The sequence below is a fragment of the Dipodomys merriami genome, unplaced genomic scaffold (assembly GCF_024711535.1).
Source record: "Dipodomys merriami isolate MVZ:Mamm:240054 unplaced genomic scaffold, mDipMer1.0.p SCAF_35, whole genome shotgun sequence".
In the NCBI taxonomy this organism is placed as follows: domain Eukaryota; kingdom Metazoa; phylum Chordata; class Mammalia; order Rodentia; family Heteromyidae; genus Dipodomys; species Dipodomys merriami.
Window position 1 is genome coordinate 12,900,248 of NW_027205048.1, and position 20,181 is coordinate 12,920,428.

Genomic DNA, 20,181 nt, shown 5'->3' on the forward strand with positions numbered 1-20,181 from the left:
TCCAGTTTTGTACACCTAGAGGTGGTTGAAACTGGGAAAGCCTTGAGATCCATTTATACTTCTGTCTGTCTGTCTGCCTGTCTCTCTCTCTCTCTCCTTCTTGTAGGTAAAATACTACAGGATTGTTTCCTTGAATCTCATAGCAGTTAATACATATTTTTAAATAAGGAGTATATGAAACAAAGAGACATACTGAAGAAGAGAGGACAACTTTCATCATTGCATATTTAAAGTATATAGCAAGCAGCATAAATTAAGACACCATAGAAATTGAATTGGATAAGAAAACATTGTTCCAAGGAAGAAATAGTGCTCTTGACAGTTTTTCTGCCCACCATTCCCACGTCAAATGCCCTCCTTTGAGGTACAGAGGCAAGGTTGCATTCTGCCCACTCCGGTATATGAGTTGTACTTATCACAGCACTTGACGGCCTGGTAAGGAGAGTCGTTGGAGATGAAGGTGGCTGGGAACATCCGCGACTGGGCGACCCTGGCTGAGCTGACACAGGACAGGGGTATCACGCCGCACTCCTCTGCGCATCTGAAGGGAAGACAGAGAGAGCCAGAGCTTACCATTTTTTCTTCTCAGCGCATTTCTCTAATTATCAAGGCCAAGCTGGGCTGTTCAGGGCTGCAGCTATTCACAGGTGGTACCCGCCTTAGAGTCAAACTGTCTGACCTGTGCCAACTTCCTTGCCCATCTCTTTTTTCTCCTATAACTGCGAGGCATGTGAAATCAGATGACAAAGGAAGGGAGTATGAACTGCAAGCTGGGACCGCACAGTGGTCACTGCACAGCCTCAAATAAGAGGAATGATGGGAAATCAGCTGCAGTTACCTGTGCCCTGGCACCATCCGACTCCCTACACCTAGGACACTGCTACTGCCGACGTCCGGCTTCTCCCATGGTTAAGGCTTTTCTCCACAAACTCGAGTATCTCTTTGTTGGTTGTACAACCCCTTGTCACCTGTCCTGGGCAGAGCCTCTGCCTCTGTTCCCAAGGCCACAGGCAATGAATGAGGACCATCCTAGGAATGGACTCACAGACTCAAGTGAGGGGCTCGGGTTGCCTGTGTGACAAGGAGTCAGAGCACCTTCCCACAGCACCCCCCACAGATGGTTTGGTCCACAGCATGGGGACAGAAGGGGCTCAGGTAAGGGGACGGCCAAGCACTTGAAACCCAGTGCGTCTGGGTGACCGCAAAGCCATGTTGACATATGTGGCATGCAGGCTGAGAAAATTCCATTTAGGAGCTCACAACTCCAAACCAGAATGACAAAGCAACAACAACAGAAACCTCCAAGATTCTATACCAACCTGCCTTTGCTTCCCACACCTCACCCACGGTGCCGCCACCTGGGTCAGAAATAAACCTGCTTGACCCAAGAGCCCCAGGCTCCCACTTGAGGTTTTTTCACTCTTACCCACGTGACTCACTTGATTGTCTTGGACACTTTGAAGTAAAGGCAGAAGATAACGCTGATCAACAGCAGCATGGCTGCTAGGATCCCACCACCAATGATGATAATCATTACCATCCGGAGGTCCATGTGCTTAGACATATCTGGGTAGAGAAGAGCAGTAAGCAGAAAAGGTGGTCTTCCTCCCCACACAGCCATTAGCAACCTCCACAAGCTTCCTCAGTGGAGGAGGAACGGACCCCAAACATGGATCTTCATACATGTAAAGCATGAGACACTTCCCAAGGAGGGCTAAATTGGCCCATGGGTGGCAAGGAGGTTTATTCTGAGATTAAAAAAAGAAAAGATTTCTCAAGCCAGGTGCCAGTGGCTCAAGCCCATAATTTTAGCTATTCAGGTGGCTGAAATCTGAGGATCATGGTTCAAAGCTAGCCCAGGCAGGAAAGCCCATGAGACATTTATCTCCACTTAACTACTCAGAAAAAGCCAGAAGTGGCATTGTGGCTTAAGTGGTAAAGAGCTAGCCTTGAGTACAAAGAGGCCCAGGGACAGCACCCAGGCCCAGAATTCAAGCTCCAGGACCAGCAAAAAAAAAAAAGCAAGGAAGGAAGGATAGAAAAAGAAAGAAAGAAAGAAAGAAAGAAAGAAAGAAAGAAAGAAAGAAAGAAAGAAAGAAAGAAAGAAAGAAAGAAAGAAAGAAAGAAGAAAGAAAGAGAGAGAGAGAGAGAAAAGAAAGAAGAAAGGAAGGAAGGGAGGGAGGAAGGAAGGAAGGAAGGAAGGAAGGAAGGAAGGAAAGGAAAGGAAAGGAAAGGAAAGGAAAGGAAAGGAAAGGAAAGGAAAGGAAAGAAGGAAAGAAAAGAAAGGAAAATAAAAGTTTTCTCTAGGAAATCCAGAGATCAGGAGATGAGGACAGAGGACAAATAGTGGAAAGGATTTTTACCTGTCACAGGTGGTGCTGCACACTTAAATAACACACAGACTTTCACTGGAGGTAGTAGTAGCTTGACTTCCAGATGCCTGGGCCTCCTGAACTATGCCCACACTCAGAATTGTCCCTTGTTGCGTACATCATCAGTCTCTGAAGTCTCCTATGGAAATGACTGATTTAAAATGTTATTGTCTCCAGAAAGCAGAGAATCAGCAAATCCATTTCATTTTTAAAGCATGTTTCAGGAAAAAGTAGTTTTCAATTCTTCTACTCAAAACTGCCCATTTTCCTTTTAAATCTTAAATACTCCTAGGAAATCCAATTCAGAACAATCAATTTCTTTACCTCTCTGACTGTATAGGGAGACAAAGAAACTGGTGAGTGAAGAAACAATCTAACTGCCAAAACATACTCACTTCCTTCTGTCTTCATTGCTAGATGAAGGCCAAGGGTTTAAAAAATAATAATTATGTATCAGGAATTTCTCAAACCTTTGAGACACAAACTCTTATTTATTAAGATCCAAGGCTGAAGAACGCAATTTCATATACACAGTCTTCCAACCGAGCTGGTGGAAGGGACAGCCCCTCGAAGCTCTAGCATCTTTCCGGTCAGGAAACATGCTGTGTGACATCAGCTCTTAAGACAGCAGCCCTGTTTCATGGAGTTCTGAATTCCATTCTATGCTCAGGTATCTTAGCACCAATAGAAATAGGAATTCCCAAAGACTTACTTAAGTCATATAATTCTCAGTCTTCCCTTTTCAGATATTTTTTGTCCTTCAAAAAACAAACAAACAAAAAAAACAAACCAAAAAACACAAGGTTTGACTGCTCATTAAAAACAAATTTGGGTAGTTTTTTTTGTTAAACAAAATGGCAGTAGTGTCGTGAGGCTAATATCTAAAAACACGTCAATACTTTAAATGGCAATTAAAAGGTCAATATATGCTTAGACTTAGTATTTTAGGCACATGGTAAAATAATATAGAAACATTTAAGAAAATTCAAATATAGATGCATTTGGCACCAGATCATACTTTGTGGCTCAAGTGAATAATTCAAAAGTGACTTAAAAGGATGCCAATTTTAGCTGTATTTCCATGATTTCAAAGACATTTGAACCCAGGAAAGCCAACTCAATTACATGAAGGAATTATTTTAATTCTCATAATTTTTTAAAATTATCACAGTTATTTTTCTGGATGTTCTGGTCAAAACCTAACTGAGGAGCTGGGAATGTGGCTTAGTGGTAGAGTGCTTGCCTAGCATTCATGAAGCCCAAGGTTCAATTCCTTAGTACCACATACATAGAAAAAGCTGGAAGTGGGACTGTGGCTCAAGTGGTAGAGCGCTAGCCTTGAGCAAAAGGAGCTCAGGAACAGTACCCAGGTGCTGAGTTCAAGCCCCAGGACTGGGGGGAAAAAACAAGAGTACCAGAAGAGATATCAACAGAAATAGTACAGAATAGTTGGGAAATTCTCTCCATAAAAACAATGAAAAATCTACCCAAAAAAGTCAGGATCAGACTTTTCCAGAACTTTGGAAATCAGCAGCATCCAAGGTATACAGCCAGTTCTGTGGCTCTGTACTGTTATTCACCCTTAGCTCCATAGTAGCCATAAGAATAACTGCCCACATTCCAGTGTGGCCACTACCAGAGACACAGAATTTCAAAGTATCCTTATCAAAGGACTGCTATTCTTTGAACTGTCTATTCATTACCTGAGACCTTACTTGAAGCTGTCTGTATTTGAAGATCACTCAATACAGTAATTCTTGTCTGCAGAGAGCTTTAGTGAAAACAATTGTAGGCCATGATGTTAACAACCAGCTGCCAAAGGTGATGGGTAACATTTGGGGCAAATGATAGACTAGCCAAAAGCTGAAAGGAAAAGCTGGGGACATGACATGCCACAAATTCCCCAAAACATGGATTTTGAAAAGCTGACATATTCCTGGAAGTGTAAAAAACCACACCCATGTAAGGCTACAGGCCTGACTAGAGTTATAAACAGGCTCAACATAGAAGTGACATGGCTCTAAGCTCTCACCTCTACCTGACCTTGAGACTCTTCTTAACGCAAGAAGGGAATGCTAACAGTTAAACTGTTTAGCAGAGTGTTGGGGCACATTTCACATACCCACAAAGTAAAGAATAGGATATTTTTTCCCAAGCATTTTAGGATAGCTTTGCCTACTCCCACTAATCAAAATTTTCAGTGTTTACATACTACAAAGAATACAGACACTACCAAATTCGTTAAGGAAAGTCACTCAACAAACCATATGATTCTAAGAGGCAGAAACATTATTTTAAATGTCTAATTTGTACCAAAAAAAGAGGAAAACTATAAACAATAAAGTAGAATGCACAAAAGGCAGGGGAACAATCAATAAAAATGTTTCCTGAAAAAATATAAACATTTGAACTATGTTAAAGCTTTTCTAAAGAGCTAAAAGGAAGAGTAAGAATAATATCTCATTGTAGAGATTATCAATGAAGGTAAGGACTAGTAAAAAGAACCAAAGATAAATTATGCAGCTAATTAAAATGGTTCCCTAGAGAGGCTGAGCAGCCGTTGTAAGCAGACAGAAGAAAATAAAACCCTGAAGTTGAGACAGGTCCCAGAGGAAGAGGAAAAAAAATACTAATGTATAGACATGAACACAGGTTTTTCTGTCTCTGCTCCAATGTGTAAAGAGTTTGTGAGTTGCCACTCATGTTCACAGCAAGAAGCAAAGCTGAACAAACTGAAAACCAACCACCTTTAAGTCAATGGGAGAATTGGAATCAGGACAAACAAGCCACTAGCAAAATGGGACAGGAAGATGAAAAAAGAGAATCACTGAGTCTCTGGAGCAGAAGTCAGCACCAGAGCCAGCAACAGAAACTAAATGGCAATGAATGCTAGAGGTTGGATAAGGACTAGCTTGAGAGTTTAAAAAGCCCTGGATACCCAGGGCTTTGTTTTGTAGGAGATCAGGAGCACACTCTCCTGAGTTTTACCTCCAGGAGTTCAACCAAGTTCTTAGAGATTTCAGAAAAATCTCCTTATGCTTTATTTTCTGCAGATTCTGCTGGGCAGAGATCTTGACTAAAGTTGTAATTTCCAGCCAGGCCTCCTCTGATTACCACCTCCCCAAGGTTAAGTGGAAGAGTAGCTCATTACCATAGAGTCAGATTGGATGTCTAGTCTCCCCTTGGGATAACCAATGACACTACAGGGATTCAGGGATGAATACCACCCAGGGTGACTCTCAGCTCTATTCAGCCTTCTCTAACACTACCCTGGAATGGAGGGGTGATCTAATGTAATACTTAACAGTTTTAGGAGTGGCCGTCCAAGCTCTCTACTCAAGCTTTGATGGCAGAATAAAAGTAGATGGATGGAATACTGCAGATATTGTCTAAAAGTTTTCGGTGGTGTTAGATTGTCCATTTCCTGGTCCTTTGGTTAGACAGAATATGATTTTGCTGGCTATTTTTGCCTGACCCCCTCAGTGTTTCCAGGTCGTGAAAATCTTGAGCTCCAAGTCTAGGAGTTTGAAGCAAAAATAAAACCCAGAAAACTCTCCAACAAGGCATTCTTTGGATCCCAACATCCCCAACTAGTAGACCTTCTCTCCATTTGTTTTATATGTGATGTCCACAGGTTTCGTTCTCCTTAGAATAAGGAAAGTGCATATTCCCCGAAACAGAAGACTGTATTTGTGAATTTTTAAAATATATACTCTGTTTAGTGGCCACAACACTGTGTCAACCAACCCTAAAACTTTGCCCAGATCTGCGAATGAGTGCCTCACAAAATGTCACATCTACAATGCCATCCTATCTGAATCCCAACATAACTCCTCTTTCTGGCTCACCATCTGCTTCTGCCTTTCTCTACAATGCATGTATTCTCATGCTTCCCTACCTAAGTTAAATGGCTCTCCAGGCTCTCTCCTCCTTTGTCTACTTTTGAGGCTTCATTTAATGTCACTGCCTCTGTAAAATCCTCACTGATTCCTGTCTCTTCCCACTGCTTTTCTTATGAATTTACACATGTTATATAGCTATATGAAAATCTGTGTGTTTACCCTAAGAAATTCCCAATTTGTGTTCAACCTTGTTGACTAGACATTGAGTCTAGGAACCTACCAAAATTCACTGAATCCTATGCGCTGACTTGAAATAACCATGTGTTTTGTCTTTCTCCCATTATCTCTCACACGAAGGCTTTATTTTTCCAAGTAAATTCCTTCCTATTGAATCAGCAACATTTCAGAGGAATGAATGAGCTTGGCCTTCCTGAGCTTGGCCACCGTGAAGAAGCCAGGCCCTCTCCCAGCTTCCCTTCATTCCCATCATTACTTGGTTGCTCTATTTAGTCTCTTGTGGGTTTATCAAAAGGTTGGTTTCTCAAGGTGTTCATGAGTTCCAGGAAGGCAGGAACTGTGGATTCCTAAAAAGGACCTAGAACCCATTAGGTGTTGGCATATGGTATGGAAAATTATTCCTAACTGAACATTGTCATGTGGCGACAGTGTACCTGAACCCCTCAGTCCAGATAGAGCAGTAACTCAGAGCACTAAAATTATATTATTTCATACATCAAAAATATTTTAAAGCCAGGCGCCGGTGGCTCACGCCTGTAATCCTAGCTACTCAGGAGGCTGAGATCTGAGGATCATGGTTCAAAGCCAGCCTGCACAAGGAAAGTCCATGAGACTCTTATCCCAATTAACCATCAAGTGGTAGAGTGCTCACCTTGAGCTAAAGAGCTCAGGGACAGCACCCAGGCCAGAGTTCAAGCCCCACAGCCAACAAATATATATATATTGACAAGTCATTAGAATCTAACTAAATGATCTTACTACCTCCAACATGTCTTAACAATATTCTGAGTTTTAAGGAAACAGTCAGGGCACAAAAGCTAAAGCTGACAGATATGAAAACTGAAGCATGAAGAGCCAAGATGGCACCCTTCAGTGTCCTGGTCTGTAAAATGGAGCTACAAAGGGCTACTTCCTATTGTAGGGACATTCATAATATTCTGAACAGGAAGACTTACCACACTCCTGGCACACAGGAAATGTCCACTCAATGCTCTTTCCCTCTGAAGGGAAAGTGATTTAAGTCAGGCTCCCTCCTCACCAAAACTTCTACAGGGCTTTGGGCCTACACTTCCCAGGGACTGGCATTCTTGTAAGCCTGAGGCTCTCTTAGAAAATCTTGATGACACATTTGGTCAGAGGCCACTTTTATCAAGTGGGTGTATAAATAAGCACCACCACGGGAGAATGAGCTGCTGGTGCTCATGATGATGATGATAATGACTATGTGAACAAAGAACTTATGCTTAAAATATGACTATTATTCCTCCTATGATTCAAATTATCTTTGGCCTGCCTGAACGATGGTTCAATCTGCCTGGAATAAAGAACGCACACTACATTCTCTCTTCCTCCTTCCATTTTCTCTCCTTCTCCTGATACACAGTAAGCATGAAAAACATCATGGCCTCTCTACCTTGCCAAATGGCCGGGCAGCTTTGAGGACTAGCTGTCCTTCGCGCTTTCCATCTGTCAAAATCATCTGGCAAATGTTTCCTACCGGCCTCCGTGGAAACTTACCAATTCCAGTCAGACATAGATTTGTGTGAGAATACAACAGCTGTGTGACTGCTTTATTAGAAGCCACCTCAAAATAGAGTGTTCCCTTTACAACAATCATCACAGGTTGATTGTCAGTACTGCAATTCTCTTCACTGGAGGAGAGTAATCAATCGCAGGTGGAATAAATTGCTCTGCAGTTTATTTATCACATAAATAAGGTGGTCTTACCTACTTAAACCTCTGCTCTTCTCCAAAAGCACAAAGAAGTTATGCGTATCTAAGAGCTTGTGGGTCAAAAGCCTTACCTGGGTGAAGGTGGATAGTGTGGCACTGCGCCACACATGTAAGACAAGGCTTGATGGCTTCTATTAAGATATGACAATCTTCTAGATGTAGCTTATTACAGGGAGATGGAAAGAAATTAGCCAAAATGAAATCTTTGTTGCTACAGAGGGGTTACAAGGTGGGGTGAGGGCCAAGACTGCAGGGCCCGGGGCTGAGCTGGAAACTGGGGTTCAAAGGACCCCCTCACTGTGGGTGAGAATCTGCGTTGGCCCCTTCACCAAAATGAGCTAAACACTCTTGCCTGTAAAAGCAGGCACAATAAATAAAGGCCAACCACAGAGAACCAGATCGACTGTACTGAGAGAAAGACTCGTACACATAGTGGCTGATACAGAAATGTGTTCAGTCAACTGAGACTCAAATCACAGGTTTGGGTAGAACGTCCATATCCAGAAAAATAGAGGAATCGCCATGGTCTCTGGAGCCTTCTTCTTTCTGAGTTCTGTGTTGCACGTCTGTAGGTAATGATTTGGGAGGTGCCTGGACCTATCCATAGGATACAGATGGAGCTTGCCCAAAAGGTTTCTGCCCATCATTTCAAACTTTTGAATATAGGCCTCATAGTCATGTTCTAAGTATGCCAAAAATGTGTCCATTAGCTTTAGCTATGAACTTGAATTAAACTTGGTCAGGAACAGGTTCCTTAATTGAGCATGCTCAAGAATGTCTTCCCCTTAAGGCCTTCTTAGAGGTCTATAATAGCTATGTCTCTGGCTGTCAGCTTTTGCTTCCATGTAAAGCTGAGGACACAAGACCTAGAAGTCATGTAATTCCCCAGCCTCTTCCCTCCCCAGGACAGTGAACAGGCAGGGCCTGAATGCACTGAGTCCAGCAGGCAGAGTGCTTGAGTCCCTCAGTTCTCCACCACCAGCACAGAACCCAGTGCTCTGTTTACTTTCTCTACTTGTGCATTCTGGAGATACCTCTAGGCTTGGATACTTCCTGCCTTTGGTGTCACAAACTAGGGGGCCCTGTAAAGCAAGTGGGAATCTCCCTGACCAACAGACTATGAAGCTACTTGCGACCAGAAGTCACTTCAGGTTCACAAAGAAGGGAACCTTCTAAGGTGAAAGCAGCACAGACACTATCAACTAACAACTCTTGGCCAGCCTTACCCTCGACCTACATATAGCACCTGCATACTAGTAATTACAAGAGAGGCAAGCCACTTGTACTTGGAGAGGTGCTGGGAATTGGGTCTTGTGGGTAAAGTTTGGCAGCTGGAGCTAAGTCAATGCCTTCTGTCTAGTGATGAAACACTATACCTTAACTCAGCCAGTACACACAGAGCTCTGGACATTAAATGAAAGGACTAAATCTTCCAACCATGACCTAGCTTCAAGTGCACAAATCCAAATATAGAAACACACACACACACACACACACACACACACACACACACACACACACACACACACAAAGAAAAAAAAGGAAAACACAACCCCTCTAAGAATCAACAACAACAAAGTGGATAAATCTCCAAGAATGATCAGTGAAGGAGGTCATAAACAAACCTCATGAAAAAATTCCAAGAGAACACAAATAAACAGCTGGATTAAATAAGGAAAACATGAAGAATATGAAAGAGGATTTCAAAAAGACAGAAAAATTGAAAAAAAAAGAATTCTGGAAGTGAAAAGTTCAATAACTCAAATTTTAAAATACTGTGTTGAAAGCCTTTCTCAACAGACTATATCAAGCTGAAGAAAGATTATCAATGCTGGAGCACAAGGTAGAGGAATTAGAGCACTCAAAGAAAAAAAAGTTGCTCTTTCCCCTATGGTATATCCCCAGTTGTCACTGTATTTGATTTTGGTTCCCTGGTATTGTATATACATTTATCTGAATGAGGGAAGGGAAGGGGAACAACAGAATGGTGAGACAAAGGACAAGGGGGAACCAATGCAACCGCAATATACACAAGGCAGTATGTTGGAAATGATCTGTACAACTTGGGGGCGGGGAGGGGTTGGGGAGGGAAAGTGGAGGAAAAATGAGGGAAGTCTGACAATAAATGTACTTATTACCTTTACTTATATAACTGTAACCCCTCTGTACATCACCTTGACAATAAAAAAGGTGGGGGCGTACACAAGGCCTTTCGGAGTACAAGGAAAAGACCAAACCTGCAAACGATGGGCCTGGAAGAATAGGTTCAAGTTAAAGGCATAGAAAACATACTTTTTTTTTTTAAGTTCCTAAATCTTGAGAAAGAGACAGTGGTCCAGGTACAGGAGACTTATATCAAACAAGACAAGAAAAAACTACTGCAAGACAGAAAGCTGAGCCCCATATAAAGGCAAACCCATCGGAGTAACAGCAGATTTCTCAACAGAAATTAGAAGGAAGGATAGGGAATAATGTATTTCAAATCCTGAGTGAAAATAACTGTCAACATAGATTACTGCTACTAGGAAGCTATCATTCATAATTAAAAGAAACATTAGAATGCTCCAATAAAAAAATAAGGAATATATGGTTACAAGCCATCACTGCCGTAAGATAGTTAACACGGAACGGATGGAAGAGGCTTAAGGACTACATTGATAAATGAATATATAAGCTCCAGAAGCTTGTCAACAATAAGCTTGCTTTGTTAACAGATGCTTCAAAAATCCAAACCCTTCTCCCACCAGGAAGCTTCCAAAACATAACGACTCTGGAGAAAGACTTTCCAATAGGGAAAGATAAGTGCTCAACATGTACAGTGCAGCTCAGATATTTATTACAAAGCCAAATCCCAAAAATATGTATGAAAAGCAAGTATTTAATGCTCTCTGGAGAATCAAAGTGACCTCAGTGTTCATTTACTGCCCTGGTTGGTATAAATCCAGAACTGTACACTAAGAGTTAACATTACACATTTGTAAGTTATGTTTTCGGCAATGTCTTCATTCTTACAGAAACTTATCTATACTTGTGTTGCTTATGTGTTTAAAATGTTTAAAAGATTTCTAATGCAGTTTATTGGTTTGGATTGTATGTGTGTGTTAGACAAGACTTTTATTTCATAGTTTTAACAATATGGAAAGAATCCTTTAATTTTTTTAACAGATTTTTCTTGGAAAACCTGGAACTCTTATCTTTTTTTTTTTTGGAGGGGGGGTCCAGTCGTGGGGCCTGAACTCTGGGCCTGGGCGCTGTCCCTCAGCTCTTCAGCTCAAGGCTAGCACTGTACCACTTGAGCCACAGCACCACTTCTGGCTTTTTTTCTTTTTGCTTATGTGGTGCTGAGGAATCGAACCCAGGGCCTCAGGCATGCAAGGCAAGCGCTCTACCACTGAGCCACCTTCCCAGCCCACTCTTATCTTTTTTTTTTTCCTTTTTATTTTGTTGTTGTTGCTGGTCATAGGGCTTGAACTCTGGGCCTGGGCGCTCTCCCTGAGCTCTTCAGCTCTTGAGCCACTGGAGCCACAGCACCATTTATGTTCTTTTTCTTTTGGGGGACAGAGCCTTGTCATGCAAGCTGGCCTTAGAGTTGTGACCTTTGTGCTCCACCCTCTGAAGAACCACCTATGACCTTTGCTTTCAGATCTCCAGCATACATTTTATATAGCTTAGAATTTTTAACTTACATGTCATGTTTGTTGTGTGTAACATTAACTCATATTATAGCCATTCATTTTGTGTTCTGCTGCACTAGAGCAGTAGATAGAAATGTGATCATCAGACCTGGCCTGTCCTTTATTATCTTTAAGACTCAGGATTTAGTATTTGATATAAAGTGGGTGAGGTCATATTGTTTTACCAGAATAATCCCAGAGCATGTAAGAAAGTCTCCTTCATGAGCCCATACAAATTCTTCTTTCCAAGCCCCTCCTGGCATGCATCAGATAGCAAAGGCTGAGCTCTGCGTTGAGGGATTAAAGAATATGAAGCCAGGCAACTACAAGTGTCTCTGGCTGACTTGATTTTCAGAAACTTCAAGTACCGTCTATGTGTGAAAGGCTAATTTATTTGCACCTATAAATAAATGCATCCACATTGGAAGCTACAAATGTGACCAACAGAAGTATTTTCTTCCCATCTAATGGTTAAGATGCTTCTTTTTATGGAAAGAGTTGTTTTTACACTTTTAATATTCAGGGTAATTTAGTTAACATAATGTTTTTTCACTTATAAACAAACCTGATCTTCATTAAGCAGATGTTTTCTGGAGCAATTATACTTACAACTGAGCGGTGAGAAGCAGGATAAAACAACTGGTTGCACCTGGAGTCTCTTATTTAATCCACTGTCTCAGCCACACACGATAAATCTATCCATTGGATTTTCTTAAAATTATCCAAGTCTGACGGGCATCCTCTTTTTCATTTTTGTAATCCTTTTACCTGTAAAATGCAAAACGCCAGCCAATGTCAATTTGGGCTGGAGTCCTAACAAGTGACTCCACGTTACTTCTCGTAAAACCAAAACATAAAACCCAGCCCAGGCTCCTATCATCACACTTCTAAGTTTTAGCCTCCTGACATTTTTAACTTGAGATGATTTTAAAAATGAATTGAAATAAAAATTGACTACTTTTGATTAGCAGTCAAACTTAACCCTTTGAAAGGTAGCTAAACACAGAATTTGGAATCCTGTGAGAGGGAGCTGGTAACCTGCGAGGTGAGGTCACACAGCCTGCGGCCCCTGTCTGCTGCCAGTGCGGGCAGAGCTGGCTTCAAGTGTGAGCTCTTCAGCTCCCGTCTTCCTCGCTCCTAACAGGCATGATTACATTCCTCTTTCCAAAATACAGGTCTGAAAATTCTTGATAACATATCCCCTTCCAGAAAGCTTTCTCTTTTCCTTTTCTTTTTTCTTTTACAGTTGTTCTTCCTGCAGTACTGGATGGTTTAACTGTAGTAAGTATGTCAGACAGTCAGCTTGTTTATTCTAGTCTCCTGGCTCACTGTTCCCAATTTGAAGTGCCACTTCAGACAAACTGACACTTTGGGGAGGAGTTAGAAAGACAGAAAGAGCCAGACACTGGTGGTTCATGCCTGCAATTCTAGCTACTCAGAAGGCTGAGATCTGAGGATCACGGTTCAAAGCCAGCCTGGGCAGGAAAGTCTGTGAGAGTCTTATTTCCAATTAACCACCAGACAACCAGAAGTGATGCTGTGGCTTAAGTAGTAGAGCACTTGCCTTGAGCCGAAGAGCTCAGGGACAGCTCCCAGGCCCAGAGTTTAAGCCCCACGACTGGCAAACAAAAAAAAAGGAAGAAGAAGAAGGAAGGAGGGACAGCAGACTCCTAAAATATCTGTTAATGATCTGTGTAGGCCAAACCGTATTTCAAACTGGGCAAGGAGCTGACTGGAAGTTTCCAGAAATTCCTCAATCTTGAGATGGCATAATCCAGTTGGAACAATTAAACTTTTTTCCTCTAAAATGCTTAATCACTTTCAAAATAGGCTTTCCCTTAGGATTAGATGATTATTTAAAAACTATACTCTGCCCTGTTGTAAAAAGAAATTGAACATGTCAGTAGTGTTTGGATAACATTTTGACAAAATAATTTCCTTACTCCATAAAATATGTGAATCCTAATATATAAAAATGAAGTTTCTAACTGAAGGTGGGCATAGCTCAGTAGACCCAGGTGTCTGGAAGTCAGAACACTGGTTCCAATGTATGTCCTCATTTTGAAGAGGCCATCATTGCCTGTGAAAGGTAAATTGTTTCTACTGCCTGTCGTTCTAAGCTTCTGCTCTCTGAATTTTATATGTGAGTTCCTTTTCATCTAAGAATAAACCTTCATATCCATCCCTGGGCCAGCTTAGGCCTCTCTGGGAAGAATGGGTGCTCTGTGTATGCCGTCCATTCCTCCTCCACTGAGAGAGTTTGTGAAGGTTGCTCATGGCTGTGTGGAGAAGGAAACCACTTCACTGCTTGATGCATTTCTCTGACCAGGTTTGAAAGATGTTCGATCTCAAGACGAAGGTTATGGTTGGCATCGCTAGCAGCTTACTGATTGCTGCAATTGTGCTGATAAGCGTCGTCTTCTGTCTTTACTTCAAAGTATCCAAGGCACTGAAGTGAGTCACGTGGGTAAGAGTGAAAAACCTCCTCAAACGGGAGCCTGGGGCTCTTGGCTTGGGCAGGGCCATTACTGGCCCCGTTTGCCTCACGGTGGACGGTGGGTGAGGTGAAGAAACACGGGCAGGGGTGGGAAGCAGAGGGAGGTCGATACAGTCTTCAGTGTTTCTCCTCCTGGCTTGGGGTCATGAGCTCCTAAATGGAATTTTCTCATCCTGCAGGCCTTGTATATCAACACTGCTTTGCTGCCACCCAAACTCACTGGGTTTACCTTCGGGTGTTCAGTGTCCCCTTACCTGAGCCCCCTGTCCTAGTGCTGTCGACTCAGCAATCTGTGGGGGATGCCGTGGGAATGAGCTGTGCCTCCATTTCACACAGGGTAGCCATGACCTCTCACCTGCGTCAGTTCTTAGGCTGTTCCCTCATTTATTGCCTGAGATCGTGGGGACAATGAGGTAGGCCAGTAGGACAGAGACTCATCCAGGCCAAGGATTGGCAAGGGTTGTATGTGATAGAAGAGATATTTGAGTTTAGGGTGGGGATCCTGAAGTATGGGACAGCCTGGCTGTTGGCAGCAGTGGCATCGCAGGTCTTAGAATTAGATAGTTCCTGCAGGACCCAGACAACTGAAGATTATCCTTCTCTCTCCCTGTATGTTGGGGCCTGTAACGGCCAGCTGGGCTTCCTGTTTGCAACTCTTTTTTCTTTTCTCAGTACTGAGCTGATGTTCAGGGCCTCATATTTGCTAGAGAGGGTTCTACTACCTAAGCCACACACACCTCAAGTATTCTTTTTTTTTTCTTTAAATAATTTTTGGCTGGGAATGTGGCTTAGTGGTAGAGTGCTTGCCTAGCATGCATGAAGCCCTGGGTTCAATTCCTCAGTACCATATAAAACAGAAAAAGTTACAAGTGGGGCTATGGCTCAAGTGGTAGAGTGCTAGCCTTGAGCACAGACAGGCTTGGGGACAGAGCCCAGGACCTGAATTGAAGCCCCAGGACTGGCAAAAAAAAAATTTTAATTATCTTTAGTTGTACAAAGAGGTTTCAATGGTACTTTAGAAGTACAGCGCATCTTGTTCGATGTCTATGCTTGCTTGAGTTATTTTTCAAATAAGGCCTCTCATTTTTGTCTGGGCCAGCTTGGATTTTGACCCCTCTTACTTATTCCACACATAGCTGGGATGATAGGAATCTGCCACCATGCCCAACTTATTAGTAAAGATGAGGCTCTCAATGACTCTCGGCCTGGGTTCCATCTTTCTGAACCCTGCCCTCCTGAGCAACTAAGATCCCAGCTGTGAGCCACTGCACTTTTTTCCCATTCCCTTGCTCTGTGACCTTTTTACATGCATAGCAACGATAGAAGACGAGGTGAGCAAGGAACATGGCATAGGCAAAGAGCTTCACTTTTAGGCTAGTGTCACCCACGATTAGCCCTGACATTTGTATGAAACAAACTGAGGGAGAAAGTTCTAAGCTCCTGCTTTATGTCTTTCCTTAAGATGTGCAAAGGAATACAGTACTTCACATCTACCCTATAACAATCCAACCAAGGTCACCCAGGCAAAGGTCATTCCAGCCAGAGTCATCACCACTGACCCTTGTCGGCCCATCCAGTGCTGTGAGGAATGCACCATGTATGCAGATGTGGACACCCTGCCACCTTGCTTTTGTAACCCTAACGAGGGACTCTGAGAATGGTGGGCACAAAAACTTCCATGAGCACCGTTTCTTTCTAGGTACAATGTTTTATTATTCAACTCCATTTCTATAGTGCTTCTATGATTATATACAAGTTAATGTGGCGTTTTTGTGCAGTTTTGGAAATGTACAATAATGAAAATAATCATCTTTGCTTTAGTGGTTGGTAAAGAATGTCCTGTTTACATTTTTTTCTTATCCACTTTGGGACTCGAGGCAATTAATTTGTAGTATAATTGTATTGCAAGATAAACAGGAGTTAAAAACAGAGCGTAAAGGGGCTGGGAAGTTGGCTCAGTGGTAGAGCGCTTGCCTTGCATGCCTGAGGCCCTGGGTTCGATTCCTCAGCACCACATAAGCAAAAAGAAAAAAGCCGGAAGTGGCGCTGTGGCTCAAGTGGTAGAGCACTGGCCTTGAGCTGAAGAGCTGAGGGACAGTGCTCAGGCCCAGAGTTCAGGCCCCACAACCGGACCAAAAAAATAATAAAAAAAAAAAAAAAAAAAAAAACAGAGCGTAAAGACAGGACATGTGAACAGTCTAACAGGAAGGGATACTACTGTGCTACATGAAGCATTTGAAAACTAAGTTGAGACTGAAGTTTCCTAACAACCTAGCAAAAAAGAAACAGTATCTGAATGAGACTGGCTTTTCTTAGTGCTAAATGTTGCTTAGATTTTTGTTAGAGGGAGTCTTATCTTTGAAACTAAACAATGGAATGTTTTCCATTTAGGTTGCGCAAAGCAATCTTCAAACTTTGGCACAAAGCAATCTTCAAACTTTGGCACACACTAGTAACTGAGGGCAGACTAAACATTCACATCCTGGGGTGTTCACTTGCCTCTGAGGTCGCAAGGTTCCGTAGACATATCTTCTCCTGTGGGCAGCCTCTTATCACGGCAGTGGTGAGGGCCAAAACAATGTCCTTAGCTGTGTAGAACCTAAAGGTAAAGATGAAAAGCAGAGCCGAGGAAAAGGGGCTGCGGAAGAGGCAGAGATGGATTCTGAGTTGAGGAAGGGACTCCTGAGCTTTATGCTGTCAAGGAATCAGACTGCTTTGCTACCAGAGATGCAACTCCACAGGCTTGGGGTGTTTGCAGGAACCTTATCTAGGGCACCTGACAAAATGACACATCTGGGTGACAAGTCTCTGTGGGTGTGAATTCCTAAGAATTTCAGAGGGAAGGGCAGCCCCTGTTCACAGTGAGTGATACCTCACCAAGTTCAGCTCCCCAGTTCTAATCCCACCTGTGGTCCTCCCACGTTTGGACGTCTAGGCTTCATTCATGTCAACACGAGACTGCCAATGAGGGGAAAAAAGGAAGGGAAGAAGGAAGGCTGCCTCCCCTCTAAATTACCCGAGACTTAGATTTCTTTGCAGTGCTCAGCATGTATCCTACAGTTAGGGGTGCTGAGATGTGTCCCAAGAAAATATCTGCAAGGACTGTGAAGATGGTGCGAGAGCCCAGTAGGCCCTTGCCAAGTGAGCATCGGAGCACTTATGTGTTCTGAATTTTGATTCCCCTCTGACAGAGGCTGAACAACTGCATCTCCACTGGGACTCAGAAATGTCTTTACACAGTAGGTAGGAGAACCACAATCAAAGGTTTTGTGATTAATGAGCCAAGTTAAAACACCTTCACCAATTAGCATACACTGAGTATAAATAAGAAGTATACTCTAACTACAGGCAAATACTCCTGAATTCAGATGAAAGGGTTAGCAAACCTTGTACCAAATTCACAAAATGCAGGTTGAAGGTATTAAACCCACATAACCAGACAAAACCAGAATGGATTCTCTCAAACGTAAGTGTCAGGTAATCAAACTGCGCTTTGAAATGGTCCAGTGGACAGCAAAATGAAACTTTAAAAAACAAGAGATAAACAGAAAAATCTTCAGTTTACCTCAGTTGTAATGATAAGGAAATCCTGTTTGAACCATTCTGTAAGGAAAGTAGGTGACCAATCAGTTTTATTCCTTTCTTCAGCTCTTGTCTGTCTACAGAGCTGGCCTCCTCTGCTGAATTCATCAAGAGCTCCTCAATTCATAAAATACTAATAAAAGTCAATTCAACCTTTGAACTAAATTTGCTGTGCTTCTGTTAACAGCAGAGTCAGTGTCCAGGACACCTAATGGGGTTTCAGGCTTTCTGTTAGGCATTAGTCACTCCAGAGATAAGGCATAGTTCCTACCTTCAAGGGCTAAACCTTGAAAAAAATAAAGCCTCAAAGCAGAATCTTTCTGCCTCTCAATCATGCAGTCAAGTGGCTCCTGGCAGGGTCAGTTCTGTGGAAAGAAGGCCCTTAAGGCTGTCTCCCTCTGTGTTCAATCTATGTTCTGTTTGCAAGTTTAAACACTCTTAGTAACATGGAAAGCAGACAAAATCCAATTTCGTTCATCTCAGAATGAATTATTTCCTTAACCATCTACTGGTCCTGCAAGAGAAGGCACACATGACAAGCCTGTGATTCCTCTGCTTGAGCCAAGTATTAGTTCAGGGGAAAAATAATGGCTAGAAGCCCTCAAACTCAACAATATTCAGCCTTCAGCAGAGGTACAATCAAAAGACATGGGGACAGAATGGAAGGGGTAGTTATGATGGAAGAGGACAGGTGGAAACAGGGAGGCTTCTAGAGGGAGATGTTTGAGTGCCGTCTATTAAGGAAAGGGGAAGCTTGGGTAGTTCAAGTATGGCCAAAGGTGAAGGCCTCTGGGGAGGTCTGAGAAATGAGGCCAGGTAGAGATCACTACCCAGCATTTCCACGTTCTTGTCACTTTCAAAGAAAGAATTCAGAGAGGAGATAAAGAATAGGATGAAAGTCTTAATACAGACCACAAGCACATATTGAAGACAAATCTAGATCCACAGACCAAAACAACACCAACTGAACTACAAGCTTTGAACAATAATGTTGGCTGATAACCAGTGTGTCACTGCCCTGGGGCGGGGCGTTGCTAGGGAGGTTACAGGTGTATATGGTAGCAAGGGTTTTGTAGGAATTTTCAGCACCTTGCCATCAACTTAAAGTCTCTATTAAAATCTTAAAAAAAAAAAAAAAAGACAGGGGCTGGGAAGGTGGCTCAGTGGTAGAGCACTTGCCTTGCATGGCTGAGGCCCTGAGTTTGATTCCTCAGCACCACATAAGCAAAAAGAAAAAAGCCGGAAGTGGCGCTGTGGCTCAAGTGGTAGAGCGCTAGCCTTGAGCTGAAGAGCTGAGGGACAGCGCCCAGGCCCAGAGTTCAGGCCCCACGACCGGACCCAAAAAAAAAAGACAGTAAAATTTAAACAGCTTTTGGAAATATATTTGACATATATATATATGTTGATATATATATATATATATCTACATATCTATCTACATATATATTTGATATATACTGGTGGCTCATTCCTGTAATCCTAGCTACTCAGGAGGCTGAGATCTGAGTATCACGGTTCAAAGCCAGTCCGGGCAGGAAAGGCCGTGAAACTCTTATCTCCAATAAGCCACCAGAAAGTGCCACTGTGGCTCAAGTGGTAGAGCACTAGCCTGAGGGACAGTGCCCAGGCCCAGAGTTCAAGTCCCATATCCAACAAAAAAATAAATGAAATAAATATATTTGACCTCAAAGGTTTATGTGATAAATCTTCAAGTTTGAAAAATTGTGAATGAGCTTCATTACAGAAATATAAATAGAAAAGTATCTTTTTCTGATTTCACAGAAATCTATTTCCCCATTGCCCAAAAATAGTCTGTAAATCATAGAGAAATATATTGACTGTCAGTGACCTGACAAAGCTCTCTAGGTACCATACTTTAATTTCACAAGTTTACTGTCACACATAGGGAACCAAACTAAATCAGTCATTTAAAATAGGACCATTTGGGGATACTTTTTTAGCCATACTGAGCTACTTCAGTAAAAGTACCTCTGTACTAAGCTGGCTTTGCTCCAAATTAAAAACCTACAGAATACATTGGGAAATCATAAATTTACCAAATTTAGTTTTAGCCACTATTACTTTGTTGTTGCTGTTTTGAGATAGTGTCTAAGTATGTAGCCAAGGCTGGCCTTGTGCTCCTCCTGCTTCGCCTAGAGTGTTTCAATTACAGTTGTGGACGAGACCTGGCTCCAACCATAACGTTTGTAAATGACTGTGATCTTCCTTTTCAATTACAATAA

At 42.4% G+C, this 20,181-nt stretch overlaps 1 protein-coding gene and 1 long non-coding RNA gene across 2 annotated transcripts; one reads left to right on the forward strand and one right to left on the reverse strand.

Moving 5' to 3' along the window:
* Window positions 1–275: 275 nt before the first annotated feature.
* On the reverse strand, window positions 276–1,528 carry LOC138803838 (uncharacterized). Its single transcript, XR_011365074.1, has 2 exons — window positions 1,440–1,528; window positions 276–541 (listed from the first exon to the last, which is right to left on the reverse strand). It is a non-coding gene; the product is annotated as an uncharacterized lncRNA (long non-coding RNA).
* A 12,666-nt stretch (window positions 1,529–14,194) lies between these two features.
* Window positions 14,195–16,222, forward strand: Fam24a (family with sequence similarity 24 member A). Its single transcript, XM_069987916.1, has 2 exons — window positions 14,195–14,313; window positions 15,819–16,222. Exons 1-2 carry the CDS (start codon window positions 14,198–14,200, stop codon window positions 16,009–16,011), a joined length of 309 nt encoding a protein of 102 aa, XP_069844017.1. The 5' UTR covers window positions 14,195–14,197; the 3' UTR covers window positions 16,012–16,222.
* The last annotated feature ends 3,959 nt before the right edge of the window (window positions 16,223–20,181 follow it).